The following is a 22,306-nucleotide window of genomic DNA, read 5'->3' as shown; positions in this document are numbered from 1 at the left end:
TTCCAAGGAATTTTCGAATGATCTATGTCAAAGATGGAAAAAGATCTATACTTCAGTTGCTAACTAAGTTAAATCATTCCCCCATACAGTGGACTTCTAGAAAAAAAAAAGGATCGAATTATTTGAAGGGAGTTTACACGCTAAGGCATTAATGGTTCAGGCAAAAGGTTTAACTTCTCTAGTAAAGGCTCTAGTCATCGAATATATATATATATATATATATTATATAAATATTACATATATGAAATGACCTGACTAACAAGAATGGAAAAAAATGCTAGCAGTCCGACTGTCGGAATTTGAAGGGACTTGAACAAAAGTCTCACGTTGATCCTTGCTTTATTCATTGGATTCTGCACATGTTCCGGGTGAAAAGTCAGCCATAAGAGAACCTTAAAACTAGAGTAGTGGTTTAATTTTAATCTTACTGAACTTCGGCCTTGTCTTCTCAGAAAGACAGACCCAATTCTCCTACAAGTCATTGTATACTAAATCTTTCCGTTGATGGAAATGATGCTTTGCATGATAATGAGCGATCAAAAAACTATATATCATGTACATAGAAATTTGATCGATTTTCAAAGGTACAAAATTTTTTTAGAATACACACTTGAAAAAATCTACATGCATCTATAGAAAAAAGCAACCCAGCAGCATATTTCGAGCCTTCCTTATGTGTCACGTATACGACTTTCTTTTAAACGGTGATGACTAAACGGAGCAGTAATGCCATCATTGCAAAAAATAAGAAGACAATGAATCCTATTGAGGCTTGTTTGACGTATTCTATGTACCTCTCATAGTAATAACACGTATGTCGTCATAAATATTCATATTCTGTGGTGTGCAGGTGATTGCTGTTTAGATTGTTAGAACAGTTCTATTCTTTAAAACATTGCTTACAGCTTGAAGGTCTACCTTCAAGCTTTAAGCATTTACCGATCCGACCTCTATATCATTAGAAAATAATGCGTTACATGTCTCTGGTACTTGAACAGTTTTGTCAAGAGTCAAATGAGTTAAAATCCGCTCTATTTGGAGGATCACCGGTTGCAATAAATTCTTTGATATCGTCCTGGTCTTGTGGGCGTTTGCCTTGAAGCAACTCCATTAGATAGTTATATTTTTTTTTCATTTTAGTATGGAGCTCCCTCTTGAAGCAGCCTACTGTCAATCAGTGTTCAAAACTTGTTATTGCATGTACTAATACTGCATATGGCTATATTTGGCCGTTATATAGAGAAAGAGCTGTTTCTCACGAGATATCTTTACTGCTTACTCAAGAGTATTTCTAATATTTTTTTTGTAAATGATAAGTGATATGATACTAAATCATTGCGGGTTCCGACCGGCAAGCTGTTGTAATTTTAAATTACCCCTACTGCCTACCCCTAATTAAACTACCCCTAGTACCTTGTCACTGTAATGAAGGTTTTGATTGTGAATATAGTAAATTATCGATTAACAAACGAATCAACATGTTGTCGCCGATCTTTGCGTCAAGGTTCAAGGTATTTCGAGTACAGCAATGATATCAACTGTATCTAGATTTCAGACGCCGAATAATGTAGCTCCTATGTTTCTGAATATGGATTAAAGACAGGAGTTCTTCAATAAAAAATTCAAAAAAAGTGTGCTGATCGTACTACTTCCATCGCGCTCATTTTGTTTGCCACTATATTGGGCCCTAACCGAAATTTTTTACCAGTCATGCTTTTGATCTTTTTGGCCAAACGCAACATACCGTTAGAAAGCTAATTCTTCATTCTACCAATAGTTTTATATGTAGGGTTTCATGGAAAAATACATGCATAATTCTATCCTATGCTTGAACCTTGAATCGTATCTTCGATACAAAGATCATATTCCCCGTCGAATCCGATTTAGCCTTAATAGGAGACTAGAAAAAAAGCAAACGTTCATTTTAGACAACTCAACGAAATTCGATGACCGAAAAGAGAATCTTAAACATTAATTAATTCAGGTCTTTTATTTTTAGCTCTAATTTATGTTTTTACTATCTTATACTCTCTTCAGTATTTTAAGATTCGTCTCAAATCTTTTTTGCTTCTCTCCAAAAATCTTTATTGTTTATTCAATTGATTAAAGCCGGTTTTTCGTTTTTTCTGTGTATTTCTTTGATACGGGATCCTATATTCTTACGGCTATTATTTTGAATATGGTTGTTTCACAAAGTGTTGAATTTTTAGCATTCTCAGAAACACGGTGCGTTCATTTTGAAACCCAATACATTTTTTTGTGATCAATAAACGACAAGGCTAGCGAAATTGCGAAAGGGCGCCTAACCACCCATTGGAAAGAAGCAGGGGATTACAAACTCTGTGACCGCCTACTATAGACCGGCGTGCCTTCTGCCAGGGGGCGCAAACGCTCACCCGATATTCGCTTCGACGTTCTCGTGAAGTCAAGTAAGCATACGAGTTATCTCAGACTCGTCTATATACAGACTTTTCGATCTGCCAAATATATCGTTATCATTAAAAACGTCAACGTCTACCTCGAATTTTCTAAGTATTAACTGTTAGATTAGTAAAAGTGTTTCCACTTCCCTTCGGGCGTTCTCTAATATACCGCTCAAAAGCACTCTTCCTGCTCTGGAAACGTGCTAACGGTATTTTCCGGAAAACACAATCTCGACTTGAAGGGACTTCACAAGGATAGATACTTTAGGCGAAAAGGAACCCATTTTCAGCACTTTTTGTTGTATGTCTTTAGTCGAAACTTAACGCGCCTAGAAAATTCACCTTGGACACGGTAACAACACTATCGAAAGAAGACTGCTCAAGAATGGTTTGACACGAATGTCGTTGATTGCTCCAATTCCTTTAGATTCACAAAAAAAAATTTAGAGCATGAGTACCTAATGAGCTTAACGCATCAAATAAGAAATTATCGTTTGACACACTATTTCAACATTTCACCCGGTATCGGGCGACCGTTGTTGTTCTACAGAATTGTTCTCGGTGATGAGGAGGCTCAATAGATTTATTTCGTAGTAAACATTTGTTAACGCAAAGATAGGGCCCATTTTGACATAGTCTAGTTTATCTGTTGCTTGCTGTTATGTAGCAAGTGTAAAATTTCATTTTACAAATCAAATAATCAAATGCCTATTAAAATTGATAATAACACGACCGCGCATACGAGGATTAAATACGACGCTGTGGTTCCATGAATTTGAAATAAGGAAACTGCTGCAAGTCACCGCCTAGAATAAAAAAACTAATTTAGGTAAAACGTATCTTGTTGTGAATGATGAGAAGATTCATGTGGAAGCCACTACAAGATAAAGAAGCCCCCAAGGATACCAAACACATTTGTCATGCCTATGGACATATGAATACATACATAGACACGATGGTCTCACTTCTTAACGGCAAATTTAGATTGACGACGATCAGTGCGACAGGTTGGTGACGTTGAATCTGTGCTCTACGTCGTGGACGCACTGTAGTATCAACAGGTGCTGTTCTCCCAACGAGCTGATTTACAACGGCAAAATGATTATCTTCATTACAAATTAGGAGATGTACAAATCAATCTGTTATACGTGCTCTAGACGTTCTAGCCTTATTTCGCTTAAAATTTCATTAGGCTTAACGTATACAACTATTGCGTAATAAAAACAATTGACAAAATTAATTTGAGTAACTTCCTCTTTGCATAATTTTTAATGATGAGAAACCAACCTCTGTCTGCCGCCTTCTCGTAACGCTCTACCCTAAAACGCCACCATTAGCTAGCCGCCGTTTCGAAGTCGGAGCGAAAGCTCGAATAGTTCGTCTTTGATGTCTTTCCACGAGAGTCTTCACGTTTCGTTCATCCCAGACACGAGCAAGTCGGGAAGCGTATATAATGTTGTGAATTGGTTTTGTCACCGCCGCTGCTCGTATGCCTGCACACCTATGGCGTTGTCTACCAGCCCCATCCTAGCTGTCTACCCAAAACAGCACAGCGTCAACTGTTTATAGCCATAGCACCATATTCGCCTCAGGTGATTCTCTCCCCCGCGGCGCTCCGCCAATCTTCGTTGTTGTGGTTCGCAAGCGGCTTCTGCTGCTGTTGAGAAGTTGAGATCTACCACAAACAGCAGTCGCCATAAGCATGAGCGTAGAAAGCTCCGGCGCCAGGAGTGTTGGCAAGGGACATTGATCGCGTGACGAACGCAGCAGAAAAGGCAAGGATACGTGGACATCAGAATAGAGGTAGCAAACTTGCGGCAGTAAAAAAAGAATGAAGGAGTGAGAGGGTCGACAAATAATAAGAGTTAGGGCGCTGTTCGAGGCTGTGGATAGGCCATCGAAAAGAACAAGGCTGCTCGCAGTTCCGGGGTAGTCAAAAGGGGAAGTGGACATTGGTGCTGTGTCCGTCTGGCGAAGGACGAACACTGTGAAGACTAACGATGCGGACGGAGTGGAATGCTGCTAGAAGTCTGCGGTAGCAAGCAAGTTGCTAGTCGACTAGGCCACAACAGGTAGAACGAATGTCTCGTTGAAGGAGTCTCTCGCGCGACGGGGGCTTAACATTACCCCCGATTTTTTGGAGCTGGATCAATCATCTGTCGACGCCGAAGTGAAGATGGTCTATAGGCTTCTGATCTGTGCTCAGGTGCTGTGACCCTGTAGTGTTTCAAACAGAGAACTAATTCAGGAAAGTAGTTGTACAAAGCGGAATATAGTAGAAACAAAGCAAAAGCGTGTGCGGACGAGTAGAGAATTCGTCAAAAACTAGAAGAATATGGAAGCCGGTAATTCTACAATGCATTTGTGCATGCATTTCTATTGTATGTAAATGTTAAGGTACCCTGCAGATGAAATAGCAGTAGCGAATTCTCTTACAATGACGATGGTAAAGATACACCATAGCGAGGGTCAAGAACGTTGATCAGACACCTTACGGGGCTGTCTTCCATTTTAGCACAGATATTCCACGAATTCTTTTGAAACGATCTCGAGTTTCATTGTCCTTTAACTGTCACTTCTCAAGCTGTTGACGAAGTTAGTCGAGCCGCCGCCGCCGCCCCCGGATTTTACGTCCCAGCCACCACTTCTTTCATTTTCGTCTATAGTTGTTCCAGCGTTAGCCCTTTGCCATCATAGGCAAGGAGGTTTCGTGGCTCCTCACCAGCTATCAGCTCTGCCAGAAGGCCTTCTTTCTTGCACGGCGGCTGGTTTTGGCCAGAAGAGCTTGCGCATGGACGTGTATCTGGTCGGCCCTTTCGCTAGCTAGCTTGTAGTCAGCTTGACCGTCGATCACCAATCGAGTCCACGGGTCTGATGCGTGACTCTCAGTAGTGCCGAGCGAAACTCCGGCGTTGCGTCCACGCTACAGCTTAGCTCAGTTGAGAAAGCGAGCGAATTGTCGGCAGTAACAGCGGCAGCGATTTTCCAACAGGCAGCAACGTAAAATCGCCAGCACTAGCCGTTGCAGTAGTGGGTGAACAACCGTAAGAAGCTACTATCAGAAAGGACGGTTCTATTGAACACAACACTATCAACGATAACCACTGGCATTTCGACGGCTTACAGTCCAATCTGGTCTGGTGGCACCAGCAGTTCGTGGCGGATCAGAACGAATTAATTCGCATAGTTAGTTGCTATAGCTGTTTACTATTCGGACGTTCAAACGCTGAGCGTCCAGCGCTAGTAACCAGTGACGAGTGACCATTAGAATAGGCCACTCCGGTGACAGCCATTCCGGCGCCTAACGGCGTTACCCGCTCACACTGGTCTAGCGATCGTTGTCGGAATCGGTCAAGCCGGCGTGTGCTAATTTTAGGAAAGATCTGCTGGTACTCGTTAACCGAACAAAATGTATCCATCCATTAGGATAAGCGTCGACTACTAACAATAGACAATACACAAAGAATACAGTCAACAAATATCAGCCGCCGATTATAACAGAGAAAGTGAACAGGAGAGCGAAGCTTAACCTAGAGTTAGTTAGACTCCTGAGTAAATAGGAGTAATTTAATCATAATAACAACAAAATCGATCCTGACTATACATCGAGATGATAAGGACTTGTACGGTTGAGCTTCGGATTCGTTCTGACCAGTTTCATTAGCGATCTGTTTGGTGTTGCATGGTGAATCATGGTAGTAATAACCGGTCATGTAGTGCAGAGAGCGGCGTATCTGCCATAGTATCATTTGTTTCGTCGAAAGTGTGCAATCGTGTTATCTGGACATTTGGCGCGTGTTTTCCCTATCAGGCTGTAGGATGGTTTAAGCAGACCGTCGCGAGAAAGGGGTGTAGTATAATTCGTACGGCTGCTTACGGTTGATCGACAAACCACGCGAGACGAAAGAGCCTGCCATGCGCGCTCGGGTGGCAGAAAACAATCACGACATACGGTCTACAACAGTGGCAAAATGAACTACGTAAAGTAGAACGTAATAGGTCTCGTGCCACTTCTGAAGTGACACAAAAAGCAACTATACGAAGCTTTGAGTTTTTAGAGAAGAAGAAAAAACAATTATTCTGTATCATGGAGGGATAGTATCGATGAACTGCCTTGTTCAGTAAAGCCGCCCGGTGTGAAGTGTTGCATTGTGCATTGAAATTTGGCCGCAGTGCTAATTTAAGATTAGAGTTTACGCTGTTTACAAACGGCTGTTTACGGCAAACAGTTAACACCTATTGTCAAGAGTCATGGCTTTCATAAGATATCTGCAGGAAAGAGTCGATTAATATCACCGCTAATTATTTGTATGCGTCGATAGTTGGGTTTCGCGAGCGTGCATAATTGCTTAATAGCACCAGTGGCAGTGGTAACCTTTTGTGACCACTTGCGCCACTTGAAAGTGATATTTGCAAGATAATCATTTTTTTCTCGTCAAGCCTTTATGCGGTTCCTTTGACAAAGCATTTCTACCTTATAGATTTACTTCCGTTGTTATGAGCACATTTGATAACAAACAGTCACTTAACTAAAAAAAAAAGGTGGACTTAGACTCAAAATAGTTGCCTTTACGTGCATCCTAATCTTTTTATGTGCAGTGATCAGCATTGACAAGCCGTGAACATCATATCGAACAAGATCTGCGCAAATATCAATTTCGTTCACAGCGTTCAGTTGTTGACACGCGTATCGCCGGAGAGAGTGGCCACAGATCAGCTGTTGCATTTAACCGGCAGCGTTTTGCAGTTGCTGCTGCACGCAAGGGCACCATGCGAAGATTGAAGTGCAGGAAAAACATGGCAAAGGTTCTGGCCTAATGTAGCACATATGTATCTAGTCCAGAATTGATCGCGTCCTGTTGTCTTCTAAGACGAGAACCTGCCTAAACATTACGTAGACTGAATGCTCCCTATCTAAAAGCAAGCCATCCATTTATTTCGCCGAACGATGCGTGCCGGCGTGGTGTCACTAGGATAGAATTCGTGGATCAAAATGCAACCACTACTAAGGCCCTCGGTACATATGGGCATCGTCCTAATCGTTGCATTGTCATTGTCCTACAGTTCAGCAACGGATGCCTTTTAGTGCAATTGCAACTCATAGAGGAAAGACAACAGCGGTGGGCTGTTGGCAGTTTTTCTTCGCGCGAAGACCTCGACAAAAGCAGGGAACAAATCGAGACTTACGGCCGTGAGTTTGCATAATCCAAAGCAATTCATTCTCTTACGTTGCTCATAATCCAGTAGCTCGACCGGTGATCAAAGCAGCCGCCATCGTTGGCGTTCGGTTAGCGAAAAGCTGGAAAAAAAGAAGATTGGACTGTCAATCAGTGAGTGTGGATGGATCAGTCAGACATCGGCCGACCGTGTATTGTTGTGTGTTGCTGAGAAGTACAATTGTCGGTTGGTGAAAAAGGGTTGGTACCCGTTAGTCCAACTGGCGAGAAACAACGGACGTAAGGTGAGCGCAAGACAGAGAGGAAGATAAAAACCAGAGTATATCCAAGGTTCCCAAAGATGAACGTGTTATCTTATAGGTATTATAAGATTATAGTTTGAGCTAGGTTTTGAAATATATTGCTGTATAGACATGGTGGAAGGACGCAGACCAATAGATTTGTGTTTAATTTTCAGTCAGATGGTGTAGAAACTGACAGAGAACGTGATATAACTTCCAAATTAACTCAGCTCTGCAGTTGGAATACAGGAATATTAGAAAAGGCTCATTCACAGAGAAGAGGCGGGGGGAGAGGCGATAATAGGAGAGAGAAAAAAATAGAACATACGTATTCGATTTCTTGCCTTGCCGACTTGCAAGAGTTAAAGTAACATTCATGGTGTTTATTTTCGTGATTACACAGGGTTGTCAAAAAAGTATTGACGGTTTCTCTAGCTAGATTACTTTGAGATTACACGTCTTTGATAATGAATCATGTCGAGCCAGCATTAGTGCCGTTTAAAAGGTGAGATCTGACAGTTGTAGATATACTAAAGCTGTTTGTATCACTTTTACTCAGACCCAAAATAAAGCGGCTTAAAGATAAGCGGATTTTCTACAAACAAAATCGCCATCTTTTACAATCTCTCAATGATAAAGACATAAATATTGTTCAGACCTATAAACAATTTCTGATGTTCATAGGCTTGAAACGATTTTTGAACTGGAAATTTCGATGTACGAGTACGAAAATTGTTGATGAAATTAGCATGCTAAAGTTGAACGAGGGCGACGCGTAAGTAGCCATGACATTGCCAAGAAACTCAATATTCATCACCAAATAATTTTAAACCATTTGCAGAAAGCTGACTACAAAAAAAAAGCTCGTTGTTTTTGTGCAACACGAATTGACGCAAGAAAGAGTAACTCAATCGTACTTTTATCTGCAAAATTAAACGGAAACGCAACGAAATTGAGTGATTTTGAAAGCGGTTGACCGTGGGCAATAAAAGTAGATCACAAACAACAGTGATGCACAAAAAATGTGTTAAATAATTTGTGCTCCGTACCGACATCCAAGTAGATGCTTGATGGAACTGGAACGAAATCGTGCATCATTAGATGACGTCGATTGGCAAAACAATTGACGCAAACCTCTACTGGTTTGCTTACAACTAATAAGATCACAAGGAGCCATAGAAAAATCGAACGGGACTGCTAAACAAAAGGGGCGTCGTCTTCCTGCATATTAGACCGCATGTACCTTTGGTTATCCAAGAGAATTAGAAGAACTTGAATGGGACATTTTGATACTTTCGCCTTATAACCAAGATCTTGGAGCAAAGGATTGTTATCTGAAAGAGTCCTCGCGGAACTCCTGCGATGGTATATATTTAATTTCGAAAGAGGGATCACATGTTACCATTTTCGAAATTATCCGGTGATGGGATCACAGTGCTAGCAGAAAAATGTAGAAGGTCATCGATCAAAATAGCGTATATCTAATACAGTAATACTGCTTGAAAGTATTTGAATTAATTTTGGCTTATAAAATCTTCATAGATTGTTTTCACTTTTTACTCTGAAGGCTGACAGATTAAGACTGCCCTGGTTGAGGAACGGGCCCGTCCATTTAACCTTGGCCTTTGGTATCTGTACTAAAATCAAGGCGATCCATCTCAAGTGCTAAAACTACGGTTAATAGTGGGGAAAAAAAAAAGCTTTTATCCGATTCATTATTCTACTATTATATTAGTAGTTTCAATTCTAGTAAGAAGTAACAATAGTTCCATTGTTTCGGGTGTAGCGTGCACTATTTCTAGCATTTATGTAGTAAGCAAAAGATGCAGTAGTTAGCTTGCAAGATACTGGCAAGAATTTGCAGTTTAAGTAAGTATATACATTTAATGATAAAATATTTGCACTATGGAAAAACAAATTACATGTTAGACAGTAACGAAGGTTGCGAACAGAAACAAGCGACATACTGTTATTATGTACATGACAAATATATATGAGATTGTTTACTATTTAATGGGAGTGAACACTTGCAGTGATGTAACTAATACTTTGCAAAAGCATAAGTGCAAATATCGATTATAAATCTATCTGTATATGCGAATTAGTATATGGGTCATGTCTTCTAGGATAAAAAAAAATATCTGCTTAAATTACTGCCGAGATCCAAATGCGGTTAGGTGCCAATATGGCAGAAACATAACTGTGTCGTGCTCTACAAACATTAGCTATCTACTTGAAAATCAGACGAAAAGCCAAACTGGATTCAGTTTCCAGGCAGTCGTAGAATTTACACTTTACAACTGTACTAGTCGATCAGTGTATAAATAAACATTTGTTCATCATTTTTGTAGCAGTGTTTATCATGTTGTAGTTATGGCACAACTTGATGCATTTCGGTGATGAATGAAAAAAAAAAAGCGTTTGTTGTCGATGGCTGGTCCTTCGCGCTCTCTCGAGCCGCTTGACGTATTATGAGACTAAAGTTTCTTTAGTTGTGCTGCGTGAAAGTTTTACTTATTTAAATAAATTAATTTGCTAAACAAAGAACGGTTATAAGAAGGCTTTCACTTCGAATGGATTTCCAAGCTACTACTATGGGATCCAACTGAATTGGTTTTTCAGTACAAGGTTAATGGCTCCGCGCAGAAATCCAAATCGATTTAGATGGGAAATATTTAGGTAGACTACATTAAAACACCAATGGTGCCAGGATAGATAGGTGAGCTCTCAGAGGCATTTGTTGTATGCTCAAAAAGCAAACGCTGTCGCGTACCTTTGCCAACAGCAGTTTGGTTTTACATTGCTTTTCGCAGATTGAATTAACTGATCTTAATGTTGGGACAAATACATTTAACTAGAAATACCCGTATTATCTGTCACCATTTTGCCTATAGCCATGCCAGTATGCTCCAGACAAATACATGCTTGTATCCTTGGGTGTGAGAGCTTACCGATCGGGAATTCATGATTCAAACTTTACTATGATATCCACGAGTTGGGTGTTTGAACAAGTGATGTCTTGTAATAAAAAATAACCAACTATTGTTTTGCGGGAGGACGATTCATACTTTTGCTTTTTTTCTTCAATATTATTTAATTAACGTACGCTGCAAAATGAAGAGTTTTCTCTTTCGAAATCAAATAAAGCGAGCAACTTTTAATATTTTAAAAATTAATGTCTTTCTCCATGTAGCTTGGTTTTGGCAACACGAACACGCTGAAGAGGGGAGCCAGTCATATAAACTAGGTAGATCCGAGTTAAAATGATGATCTACAGCAAAAGAATAATATATCTAAGTATTTCTCGTTATGAAATGTAGCCATAAATGCAATATGCTTCTAACGGAACAAAGTCGTACAACCAAGAGAAAACTCTTCTTCATTGGTGAAGTCGAATTAGGTTAAATGCGCGGACGTGCAACCATGTGGGAGCCGTCCTTTCAATACTTAGTCTCCTTCTAGAATATGAACTTCTCAATTTATCTATCTGTCCATTTCTTGTATATATATATATATATATATATATATATATTGTCCTAGAATTGAATTTTCAGTGTTTACTGAGCTTAACTTATACTGGGGAAAGCAGAGCCCATGGAACCGTATGAAACTGCCAAATGTCATCCAACATTTTTGACAGCGCGCGACTGTGAAATTCGCACAAAAATTAATGTCGAATATTTTTTTCGCTCAATGGGATTCTGCTGCTCGTGAATTACCTTGCCGATACGATAATTTACCCCTAACATCCTGCACCATGCTACATTCATATATATGAGCCCGAGGTTTGTCGAAGAGACCGTCACGATGTAATGACATCAAGCACATATTTCTTGAACTAATAAAGAATAGTATGCACAGATGGCTATATTGACCCGTTCATCCCTCATGACGCTTACTTAGCAACTGTGCTACAATTTCAATTACTATTACTATAAAAATTCCTTTGAGACTCCTTTGTTGATCATTTATTATATTGCTAGACCTTTGTGCAAAATCGTCATTGAAAATTGTTTATCTTATTCTGAAATAAGAACGAAAGCGCAAACACTTAAACTTTGAACCGCATTAAACAATAAATGGAAGGTTCCTCAGGTTAATGGCGGTACTTACTTTTTTCGTTATCAAACGGGACAAAATAATTTTACTTGTAGGGTTGATCGGCGATTATCCACTTTCTGTTATGAGTTTCTGTTCTGGGAAAGACGTAAACATTTAAGGTTGTTAGAGAAGATAGCTCTATTATAAAACATTTATATGTAGCTTTATCGAAGGTATTTCTACACTGTATACTGACGCAGCCCTACAATGTCGTATCTTTTACGGCTCGGCGCATTTATTATCGCGTGTTAAAAGCTCGCTTCCAAAGTCAAACTACTGTCGGAACGACCTTGGTTTTCTCAATGCGATATACCTTTTATTAACATGCGGTGCGTTATTCTTAAAGTTCTAACTAGCTAGTTAAGTTTATTACGACTATGTTTGGACGAGTCGAAGACAGATATATATGTGTATACATATAACACAACCAGACATGTCGTATGGATGCTAGAGAATATCCAGGTTAAGCAGTACATTGAAATCGAATGACTTTTATGTACGAATACCTGTCAGCGCAGTAAAGATTGCTCATAATAGCTTGAACTGATACGAATAATTCTATAAAACCAACAGCTATTGAGGTAACCCAAAAAAAAAAATGGCCATAACCGTAATCGTTCACAAGTGAGCCGATGCGTTAAGGGAAAGGACAGTTACGCATGTCCTGGAATGGTCTCCATTACAGGGTCCTTCATGGAGGAAAATTCCTTTCAAGAAACATTGGGTATCGAAACAGCAGGAAAAAAAAATTGATAAACAGATGATCAAACTCATACGATAAGATCGCATATTTTATGAATTAATAGCTATTTAGTGGAAACGACATTCCGCATTTACTATGAGCTAGGCACTAAATAAGCAAACCTGATGACACTGTTGAAGTGACTTTGCACCGCCCGGGCATCTCTCAGCTTTAATGCTCTTCAACGACGTTCAACGCGGTTAGATAGTAAGTTCTATATTATAGAATAGCTCGCCGCTCGGAATCAGTATGTTTTATATCATATATTAGTATATTAAACAAATTCAAACAAGGTCGACTTCAAATGCTTCGACCTCGTGCAACTATATCGAAATGTCATTGAAAGATATGATATGGTTTGTGAGAGAATTGTGGTCTTGGTGGGATCAAATATATATATTATGAACCACCGACTGTCTATTTTTTGCCTCGGCTAAATTTGAAAAATTTATCGAAAATTCAAGGACTAAGTTTTGCAGCAAAGGGCATGTGTCCAGCAAGCAGTAGCTCCAAACACTTTTGCTGCCTTTGAATGTTCTGGCGGCGGTGCGTACAGGACACTGTTTATCAATAGCAGCTAAAACGTCATTGAAACGTAACGTCAGTCAGTGTTATGCAGTAACAACTAGAAAATTCGGAGGATAAGTCGTCGATTGACCATTATAACTGTATCATTGTAGAAGATAGTTTGACAAAGCTTGTTGGCAAGAACTATTTAATCCAAGTTATAAATCGATCTAGAAAATCGATCGTCTGTAGCTCTGCCGTGACATTCTGTTTCACAAATGCATACGTATAGCGGATGCTGGCGTAAATCTAGATTACCTTTACAATCGGACCGATATTACTTCGAAATTCTTATAGGACACCACCGGTTATAAATAATAATAATAATAACAGTAATAATAAATTTTATTCCCTATAAACTGACCGAGGCAAGTGCCGAAAAAATCTCTCAGATACCAGACTAAGTTAGCCTGCGCTATGCTAAGTACATCCTGCGTTAATGATTATGAGCGAACATTTCTTGATGACTGTACTTAGTGAAACTAGTAATCCACGAAACAATTTTATCTCAAATATTTAACCGCATTGAATTTACTATCATATCAGAAAAGCCCTGTTGAGAATGTACAGAAAGTTCGCATAGAATCCGTAAGCGCATTTGGTATGGTCTTCTTAGTAAACTGAGATTCTTCTGTTAACTTAGTTCACTACGTTAACACCGCAGAATTTCACGCGCTTTTTTCTAGAATGTTTTAAGATAAATAGGGCATATGAAAGGTGACGTTTTTGTGTTAGAACACCGTCATCTCTGAATTGAATTTCTAAGCAGCGGACTGAAAATAACTCAAAATTTAAGATTTGCAATTTGAGATCGTTAACTGAGGTTCTCGTAATACTAAAAGTGAGTGGGCATTTAGTTTACGGATTGTGGTTATTTGTGACTGCAAACGATTGTATTTTTTGATTTGTCATCTTTAAAGCTCTAACTTCCATAAATGCTATTATTATCGCCATTATATTATTATAATGCTAGCATTTACGAATGAAAAAATCAGAGTAACTTGAAGTTACTACAATAATAATAGAGTTTTTTTTCTATTACCAGCAAGATGAATTGTAACGTAGGCACTGACGATGATATTGGTCAACGTCGTATGTAAAAATATGGCGCAGTTATTAACGAATTTTTTTTGCACGGATTTTTATCTCTTATCTAGCCCATTACGTGCATTGAACATCTAATGATAGCATTCGCTGAAAGAAGAAGAACTCTAACCACTAAGCTACTTCCCGCCGCTACGATTGCAGCATCATAGATCACCTTGACTTAGTTCCGATACAGCTTAACTTATTTCAGCAAAATAGCAGACGATAAGGACATACGAAACGGTGGATTCGGTAATGGGTCGGATTTAAGTCTCGCAATATCTATTTCCGGATGATTGAGTCGATCAGCTCGGTTGCATGTATAGTTCTATCATTTAGTGTAGGATGGCAAAGGTAAATCTCACTTGAAGTACGGATTAACAATCATGGGTCCATCGCTTATTTGTGGGGAACCCCAGTCAACTAAGAAGAAGATTTCTTGCCGATTAATGAGTATGTCGCTGACCGAGTTACGATGTGAATAGACAGGGCGTTAAACGGTTAACGTGTCGGCAGTAAATCGAAATATTAGAGCAAACAGCGTGGGTCGCTTTTCAGATAGATCGCTATAAATTGTTTCTTAATTCCTATTGCAAAGTTAGAAAGCCAACCTGTTTTAGCACCTACCTATAATAATATGATGCCTCCATTATTATTATTTATGCACTGATCTGCAGTGTAAACGTTTCATTGATTTTACGAGGACTACCCCGTCGTTGTGTAGTGTCTACCAACATACCGTCGGCTAGTAATTTTCGGTGAGATCGAGCACGTTGGAACGACCTGGTAGCCCGTGATAACTTTATAAAAAGTAAAGTTATATATATTGCCCACCAAACAAACGAATGGGTTAAACACGTTATTTAGTTGATTGAAACGATATACGATAGAGGTGTCGTCTTGAAGCTTTTTGAGTGTATCGGCTCAGATATAAGGAAACACAATGTTTGCAACGAGCACTTGACTAAGTGCATTGGTAAATTTAACGTTATGCTGCAAGCGGTATTAGCGATACCGCACAATGTTTCGATATGTAATAGGAGCTTGGCTAAGATTCGAATAGCCCATATTTGTTTTTACTTTTAGTCGCGGCAACATCTTACTAGAACATACAACCACCCAGAGAGAGCAGACATTCTCGGTGTGGTTTATATTGAAAGATCCAGCGCTCTTACATACAGCGCTCTTAAACAGTCATTTTGTAGCTCTGCTTTTCATGGAACAACCTTTGAGCATTCTAATACCATTATAACTTGTGCATACGCAAATAACTTCTGAGACGTGTTAACTGTGATCACGAGGCGGATTTTGCGCAGTTTGGTATCGTCCATACGGTCCAGCGATCGTTCATAGACCTGAGTGAACTGAAAGTAGAATAGTACGAATAAATTGTTGTCAAAATTTTTTAGAATAGAACTCGAGTAAGTAAGATTTCCAGTACATTAATCACAACTACCTCCAATCGTCTGTATAGATGCCATGTTTTATTTAAGCTTAATGTCGAATTTGCAAAAACACAAAGGCATTTATAATCAACCAACCAACCAACGCGACGATACATCAGATTAACGTAAACAAGAGGCGATGCCGCGTTTGCTCGTTCACGGCGTATAGAAGATCTAGCTACAGTAGGAAAAAAACCGAAATGAATCACTTGATATTATTTCATTCTGTTGTTACTTTTTTTTCATTGCTTAGTTTCAAAATCACGATATATTGTATATTTTTGTTAAAATTTTAATACATTGATTCACCTTGAGAAAAGAATAATATATTTTAAACATTTTGCAAATTTTTTTTCAAAAAGAATTTGCATCTCTGTTATCATTCTGTGGATGCGCCATTAACCTATACAGGCCTAGCTGACGCATTATAATGGCCTTAGCCTCCCGTAATTTTAGGGCAAATTTAAAAAGTTTGAAGAATACTTTATTAGTAGTGGAGCAATGTGGGCATAATCATAACGTGATATGGATTACTCAAGTCATCCGCTTGAAGACGAATGACAAAAAAGCCTTTTTTTCATTATCGACTCAATATTGTCCTATTGATGTAATAGCAGTCATTTCAGTGCACAAGTGCGACAGGCCCTCGTGTGAGCTGTGATCGAAATAAGAATCGCTTACTAAGTGCGCCTTTTAGCTATCGATTCTGTTGTAAGGGGCCGGTCGAATCCTTGGATTCCTAAAGCTCTTAGAGATGTAGGTATTATCATCAGGCGTCTGAAGACTTCAGTCGTATTTCGCGACAATGAGGGCTTTTGTACACGAACATTAGGCCCACCGCTCCCGCGGCGGTACCATTCGCATCGCGCTACATTGCTGATCTTCGCATGAATTCTATCTTCTTCGTTTAGATCGGTAAATGACAGCAACAATTCGGTCGAGAGATAGACTGGCTGTTTAGATGAAACCAAGACTGACCGAACTCTTATTTCATCAAGTAGCTTTATATTAATAGTGCGATGGCACCGTGTTTCCCAGAGAGATCAAGAGAATAGAAACAATATGACCCGGGCAAATCATTCATGGCAATATTGGACGTAAAACTCAACAACTTACTTAGACGAAGAAATACATTTAGATAACAATGTGTTTCTTCTTATCCTTATTGCATTATATAGCGAACCTGTGCCCATTTTTTCAGAGTAACTCGTAACAGAGCATATCGTATTCGAACTTTCAGCATCAGCTGAGCTGACGGGCTGGCTCCTTTAGCCTTGATAACAATGGACCAGCTGGGTGGCCGGTAGATGATGGCGATCCATGGGTGCTATTGTGGGCATAGTTCTAGAATATTTTAATCGTAAGATGTAATGTGTGAGAAAAACTGATTCAGGGTATAGTTTTTGTATTATCATTAAAGAATATAGACAATTCATATAAAATCCTCGTCTTCATGGCAAATTATCGATATTCTTATTGTAGTAGACTATTACCAGCTCTTATATCTATATTTATGATTTGCCTGCTTTTTGCTTGTTGTTAGCTAAAAAGTACCAAGGAGAAAATCTGCTTGGGGTGTGGATATTATATATCCATTCTGAACAAACTTCAGCAAAAGTTGTCTGCAAACACAAAATACGAGGAACAGTACTTGCTAGAATAATATCAAGTATCTATAGTGTTCTACATTATAAAACAACCCTAACTTATAAAACAATCCTTCCTGAAGTCAAGTCAAACGGCACAGGCGCTTCAACATATCCATTGAACACTGTCAATGTTAAACTCTTCGCTCTCGAAATTGCTGAATCTCTTCAAAGCTATCGCCACGTATAAAACGTGCGTTTATTCCACTTTTCGTTTGTCAAGGTTCTGTTGCTGCGCCGAGGGATATCTCTTAAGCAGCTTAAGTACATAAGTTATATAAAAAATCAAAGGTCTCGATTAGGTAGCCCGCACTTAGCGATAAGCCAGCCTGCAGCTGTCCGGGTCGTGGACATTATTTGTCACACTAATATAGATCAGACAGAGTTTTGGCGGCACAATCATGCGCTTCGCATCGTACGGTTATGATATTATAATGTGTTTCTCTGTGTAAGATCTGTTCACATGTTTGTTTATCTGGCGTGTGCATGCAAATATTTAGTGATTGCGGAACTAGTATTTCGGTTATCGCATTGATTCAGCTCTAAGTAAAGCTATTTCTAGTTATAACTAACACATCTAGGTTAAACGTAACGTACTATGATGCTATCGTCGGATCTTTTGCCAAGTTTACATTGTCAGGTCAAACACGCACCTGACATCATATCAAGCTACTAGTAGGGAAAACGACTCTAACCCATGATTTGCTTCCATTTGTTTTTCCATCAGGTAGCCGAAAGCTATACACCCATCTGAGTAATCCCCGCTCGCTGCGCGGCTTCAGGCACACCACAAAAGCAAGGCTATAGCAGCAAAGTCCCGTCTGTTACGAAAACGATCTTAGAAAGAATCTCTAGCTCTGACTAGACGTCATGGAATCTCTAACCAATTTGACATTTGGCCTGAGCGAGCGCGCGGAGTCATCGCAGAACAACGTCTCGACGACGCCCCATCATGAAGCGCACGACCATCATGATCACGATGACCATACAGCGATATTCCTAGCAAAAATTCTCGCGCCGCTATTGCTTCTATTTTTTACGTTTCTATTCGGGGTGTCGCCGATCGTCATCATTAAGCGTTTCACCCCCGGCGCGCATTCGGGACAAACACACGACAGCAAATTTCTTTCTTTCCTCGTCTGTTTTGGGTAAGTATATCTGTTTGAATTGAGTGTATTTGTTAGAGGATGAACTAATCAATGAGCTTTAGATTATCAAGTGAGACAGCCTATCTCAGGGAAATTTAGCCGACTTTGAAATGATCAAACACTGACTTGTTGTAGGTCATGACTCCTAGCGTTATAGGACTACAAATAACCATTGCAGGGCACTTATAATTTCGGTCAGGGAGCGCTGTACGGGGCGTCAACGCTATTATCAGTTGTAGGTATGCTAACATGATGGATAGTGTTCTGCTATATATCCGATTAAATCGAAACCGACGATACATTGAATAGCTTTCTGTGATAGAATAGACATATATTAATGAAAAATATTCTGACGAGTAAATGAAATATTTGCGGTAACTGGGTTGTCCGAAATAAGAGATGGGTAGCCTTGGGTTTTAATCAAAGGCACGAAAGTGCTGCCGAGGAGAGTAAATGACAAGATTCGCGTAAGCATCTCCATAGTACTTTTTACACTAGTGATATTAAGATGAGCATTTCAAAGGGTTGTGTGTCTAATACGTATGTCTTTGACCGACAATCAACGGCAGAGTATCGCAGGGTATTAAACCTGTCTCAATACGTAGCGATTTGAGCCCGTTCAAAATAATGCAGGATAGGTTTAAGTCCGAAGATGTAGACAAATAGTATTTTTCATAATCACTATCTATCACACAGCCACAGAGGCTGTATATAGAATGAAGCATGTTTGTATTATAGATCGTTGAGACCATTAAGAACAGAATGAGTAGATCAAATCATATATGGAACGCGAATATCTCAAAACAAAAAATCTTCAACTTTCATGAACTCGATGCAACCTATCTGTAATACGACTCCAAGTTACTTGACTCTTTTTTCTCGAAATACTGCATAGCGTTGGAAACGGCTTTTTTGCAAATATGAAATGGATTTATTGCAAATATCTATAGTTGCTACCCCTAGGTTATCTTATGTAAATTCATACCAAAAACACCTCTCTTAATAATATACATTATGGTGTTTTCAATGGTAAGAGCGCAAATTTACGACCCTCTTTTTTGCCGGAATAACCCACAAATCACCAGCGGCTGGGGAATCGCAACGACGAATCCACAATGCCAGACGCTGTGGCACTCTGTGTTGAAATCATCTCAACCACACTCTATCATGCGTTGATCTGCGCACGAGCATTTTGATGAAGCAGGAAGAAAGTTACATGGCCCCCGTCATCTGAAAAGCTCTAGCTTCCGCTCATCATTTCCTAACAACTGGCTGATGAGTCCGTTCCGATGAGCAGTTGAATTCAATTGGATGATGCAGCCATATAATGAGTACAGCCAGTCACATAGATAGGCATATCAAAAATGCGATTGTTGTCTGCTGTGATTGAAAAATCCCCTAGACGCGATTGTCCCACTGACCAGGTCAGCTAAAATGGCGGAATGCTTCAGCGTTCGCAAACGTCGTATCCAGTATTTACTGCAATACGACGAACTGTTAAGGATGTTGACTTATGCCGATCAGTCTACTCAGCCAGTCTTGTCAACCGAGCGGATTTTGTTGATACGGAATGTAATAAATATTTCTACAGTCGTATTGCAATAGAACGGGAGAGTCAATTGACCATGTCGGACTGCTTCCGCAATTCCTTTTCATTCAGCAAGTGCCCGGGGCAAAAGTCGCTGTTCTGACAGAAGCGATCTTCACTTGTTGCTCACTGAACTGTGGTTTGTATTTGTCAGTGTGTCCACCCACGCTACCGGCGTATCCTTACCTCCGACGTCAGCTGTGCCGTGTGTTTGGCTCCGGGTCGCTGAGCGCTAATGTAAGAAATTCGATTTAATAGAACTGAAAAACATTTTGCAGTCGCGCCGATACCGTGGAGATTACCTGCGTAAATAAATAATATCGCTGTCGAGCCATGGCAGAGTAGCAAAAGCTTTGGCGTTGGATTTGGAAAATTAGCGACGGCCGTACCGGTGGGAGAGTAGTGGTTACTCACGGAATCTCTGACCGATGAAATGCCGTCCTTTGCGCTTGACGCGAAATATGACAGTTACTTATTGACTAGTATAGCGCCTGATACAGTCAGTACCGGTGCTGGTTTGTCCTTTGTTGCTATCGTTTCTGCTAAATATTAGAATATGCTAGAACAATAGGAGGATCACTGCGCCAACATCAATAGACAAGCGTAGGCCGTCTGGTTGAGGCTAGTCGTCATTTACTAGAAGTATTTCTGGCGGGGTTGCTGATGCTGTGCTTGCCGACGGATCTGCTGTTGTTGTTACTTTTGTGGTTATCGTCACTGTAGAAGCCTTAGCGTTCTGCGTCGTCGACTAACGCGATCATCGTCTGGTGCTCGATCGAATAAAACGCTGTAGATTTTGAGTGAGCGCGAACTCTTTTGGTATGTCCTTAACCAACACATACCTTCCCAGCAAATATTTTCCAGAAGCACAATTCATTATGGAATCATCGCATCGAATTCTAGAGCTAATAACAGCTTTAACAGAAGCAACGGTACCAACTGATCGCGCCCAGCTGCACCAGTTGCCGTGACAGCAAAGTCACAGGCGCCGCAGGACCCTGGTAGAAGCCGTGCTGACTGCGGTTGTTTGCGCAAGGAGGCTTGCGACGAATGGACCTAGGTACAGGCAGGACGCTATATACGAACGTATCTCAGCCTTTATCGTTGTACCAGTAATCATCGTCATTATCTTTGTTTGAAGTAACATTAATTATCCTGTATGTAGAAGCGAAGCTATCGCGGCACCACGTACTCCGTTATATGGGAGTGTTTGCCTATGCCTGTACGAATATATGTCTGGTAATTGATTGTGTCGTGGATGCTGTGTTGTATTAACAGCAGGGCATTGGCAGTGTTGGCTCCTTTAGGTAGCTGACGCTGGATAATGTGACGGCACTGAAAATCGTTTATTCGCAGCTCAGAAACCTGCCATTACAAGAGCCTCCCAAAAAAAATAACAAATATAAATCAGCGTTCGTTAGAATATGTCAAAGTCACTATCAACAAACGCAACAATAATAGTGCCCTTAACCACGGACGCAGTAACAGCGACAACAACAAAATCGCTATGTTAGAGGGTGTTGTACTTTGTCGGCTCATGATAATTACGATTGCTTATAGAATAATTATGACAGTGGTTACTATCGTCAATAATGGAAGTAATTGTACCTAATTCACTGTTTAAGCACACGTCGGCAGGATGCTACGGGGTGTTCCTAGACAGCGTCTCTTTGAAGCGAAATTCAGTAGTGAGCCGGTATACGATGATGTAAGAGCAGTTTCTTACGGTGGAAGCTAATGTTTTTCATCGAGGTTTGTGGTTACCTCCAATCGAAACATGCCAGATCATCCTTGAAATGATAGCGGTCATGGCGGTAAACTACAACGCTAAAGTAGCTCATAAACCAAAAAAAAAAGGTTATTCTTTAGATAATTTGATTAGTACCACTATGCGAGCGAACCACAGTTTATTTGTAGGTATAGCGCTTTCGATTATAATTGCACTAATAGTAAAAACATGATGATAATAGATCAACAATATTCTAATTGTAAATAGGATCCATCACATGGTAGGTACCAGCTATTCATAAGGTTTTTACATCTCTCGCTCAGATATATATATATATATATAAATATATATGTATAGAGAGAGAGAGAGGAGG

The 22,306-nt window shown here is 39.9% G+C and overlaps 1 protein-coding gene and 1 long non-coding RNA gene across 7 annotated transcripts in view; one reads left to right on the top strand and one right to left on the bottom strand.

Moving 5' to 3' along the window:
* LOC111268736 (uncharacterized) overlaps positions 1-5,066 on the bottom strand; it is an 8,361-nt gene extending 3,295 nt beyond the window's left edge. The window contains exons 1-4 of one of the 2 annotated variants that reach the window (XR_002685383.2): positions 4,860-5,063; positions 3,711-4,640; positions 3,370-3,503; positions 2,986-3,229 (exon numbers count right to left, since the gene is read on the bottom strand). This is a non-coding gene — a long non-coding RNA (uncharacterized LOC111268736). Of the gene's footprint in view, positions 1-2,985; positions 3,230-3,369; positions 3,504-3,710; positions 4,641-4,859 lie in introns of those variants that run through there. The other variant, XR_002685384.2, reaches the window with a different exon arrangement.
* LOC111268733 (zinc transporter ZIP1) overlaps positions 4,637-22,306 on the top strand; it is a 48,114-nt gene continuing 30,444 nt past the window's right edge. The window contains exons 1-3 of one of the 5 annotated variants that reach the window (XM_022847884.2): positions 5,939-7,884; positions 8,058-8,386; positions 18,196-18,616. In XM_022847884.2, the coding sequence (XP_022703619.1) occupies positions 18,339-18,616 (278 nt within the window). In that variant the 5' untranslated portion in view covers positions 5,939-7,884; positions 8,058-8,386; positions 18,196-18,338. Of the gene's footprint in view, positions 4,769-5,938; positions 7,885-8,057; positions 8,387-12,912; positions 12,932-15,779; positions 15,799-18,195; positions 18,617-22,306 lie in introns of those variants that run through there. The other 4 variants (XM_022847885.2, XM_022847882.2, XM_022847886.2 and 1 more) reach the window with 4 other exon arrangements.

This window comes from Varroa jacobsoni, unplaced genomic scaffold (assembly GCF_002532875.2).
Source record: "Varroa jacobsoni isolate VJ856 unplaced genomic scaffold, vjacob_1.0 scaffold_1314, whole genome shotgun sequence".
NCBI classification, from domain to species: Eukaryota; Metazoa; Arthropoda; class Arachnida; order Mesostigmata; family Varroidae; genus Varroa; species Varroa jacobsoni.
The sequence above is the reverse complement of the archived record's forward strand: the minus strand, read 5'-3'. Positions and strand labels throughout refer to the sequence as shown.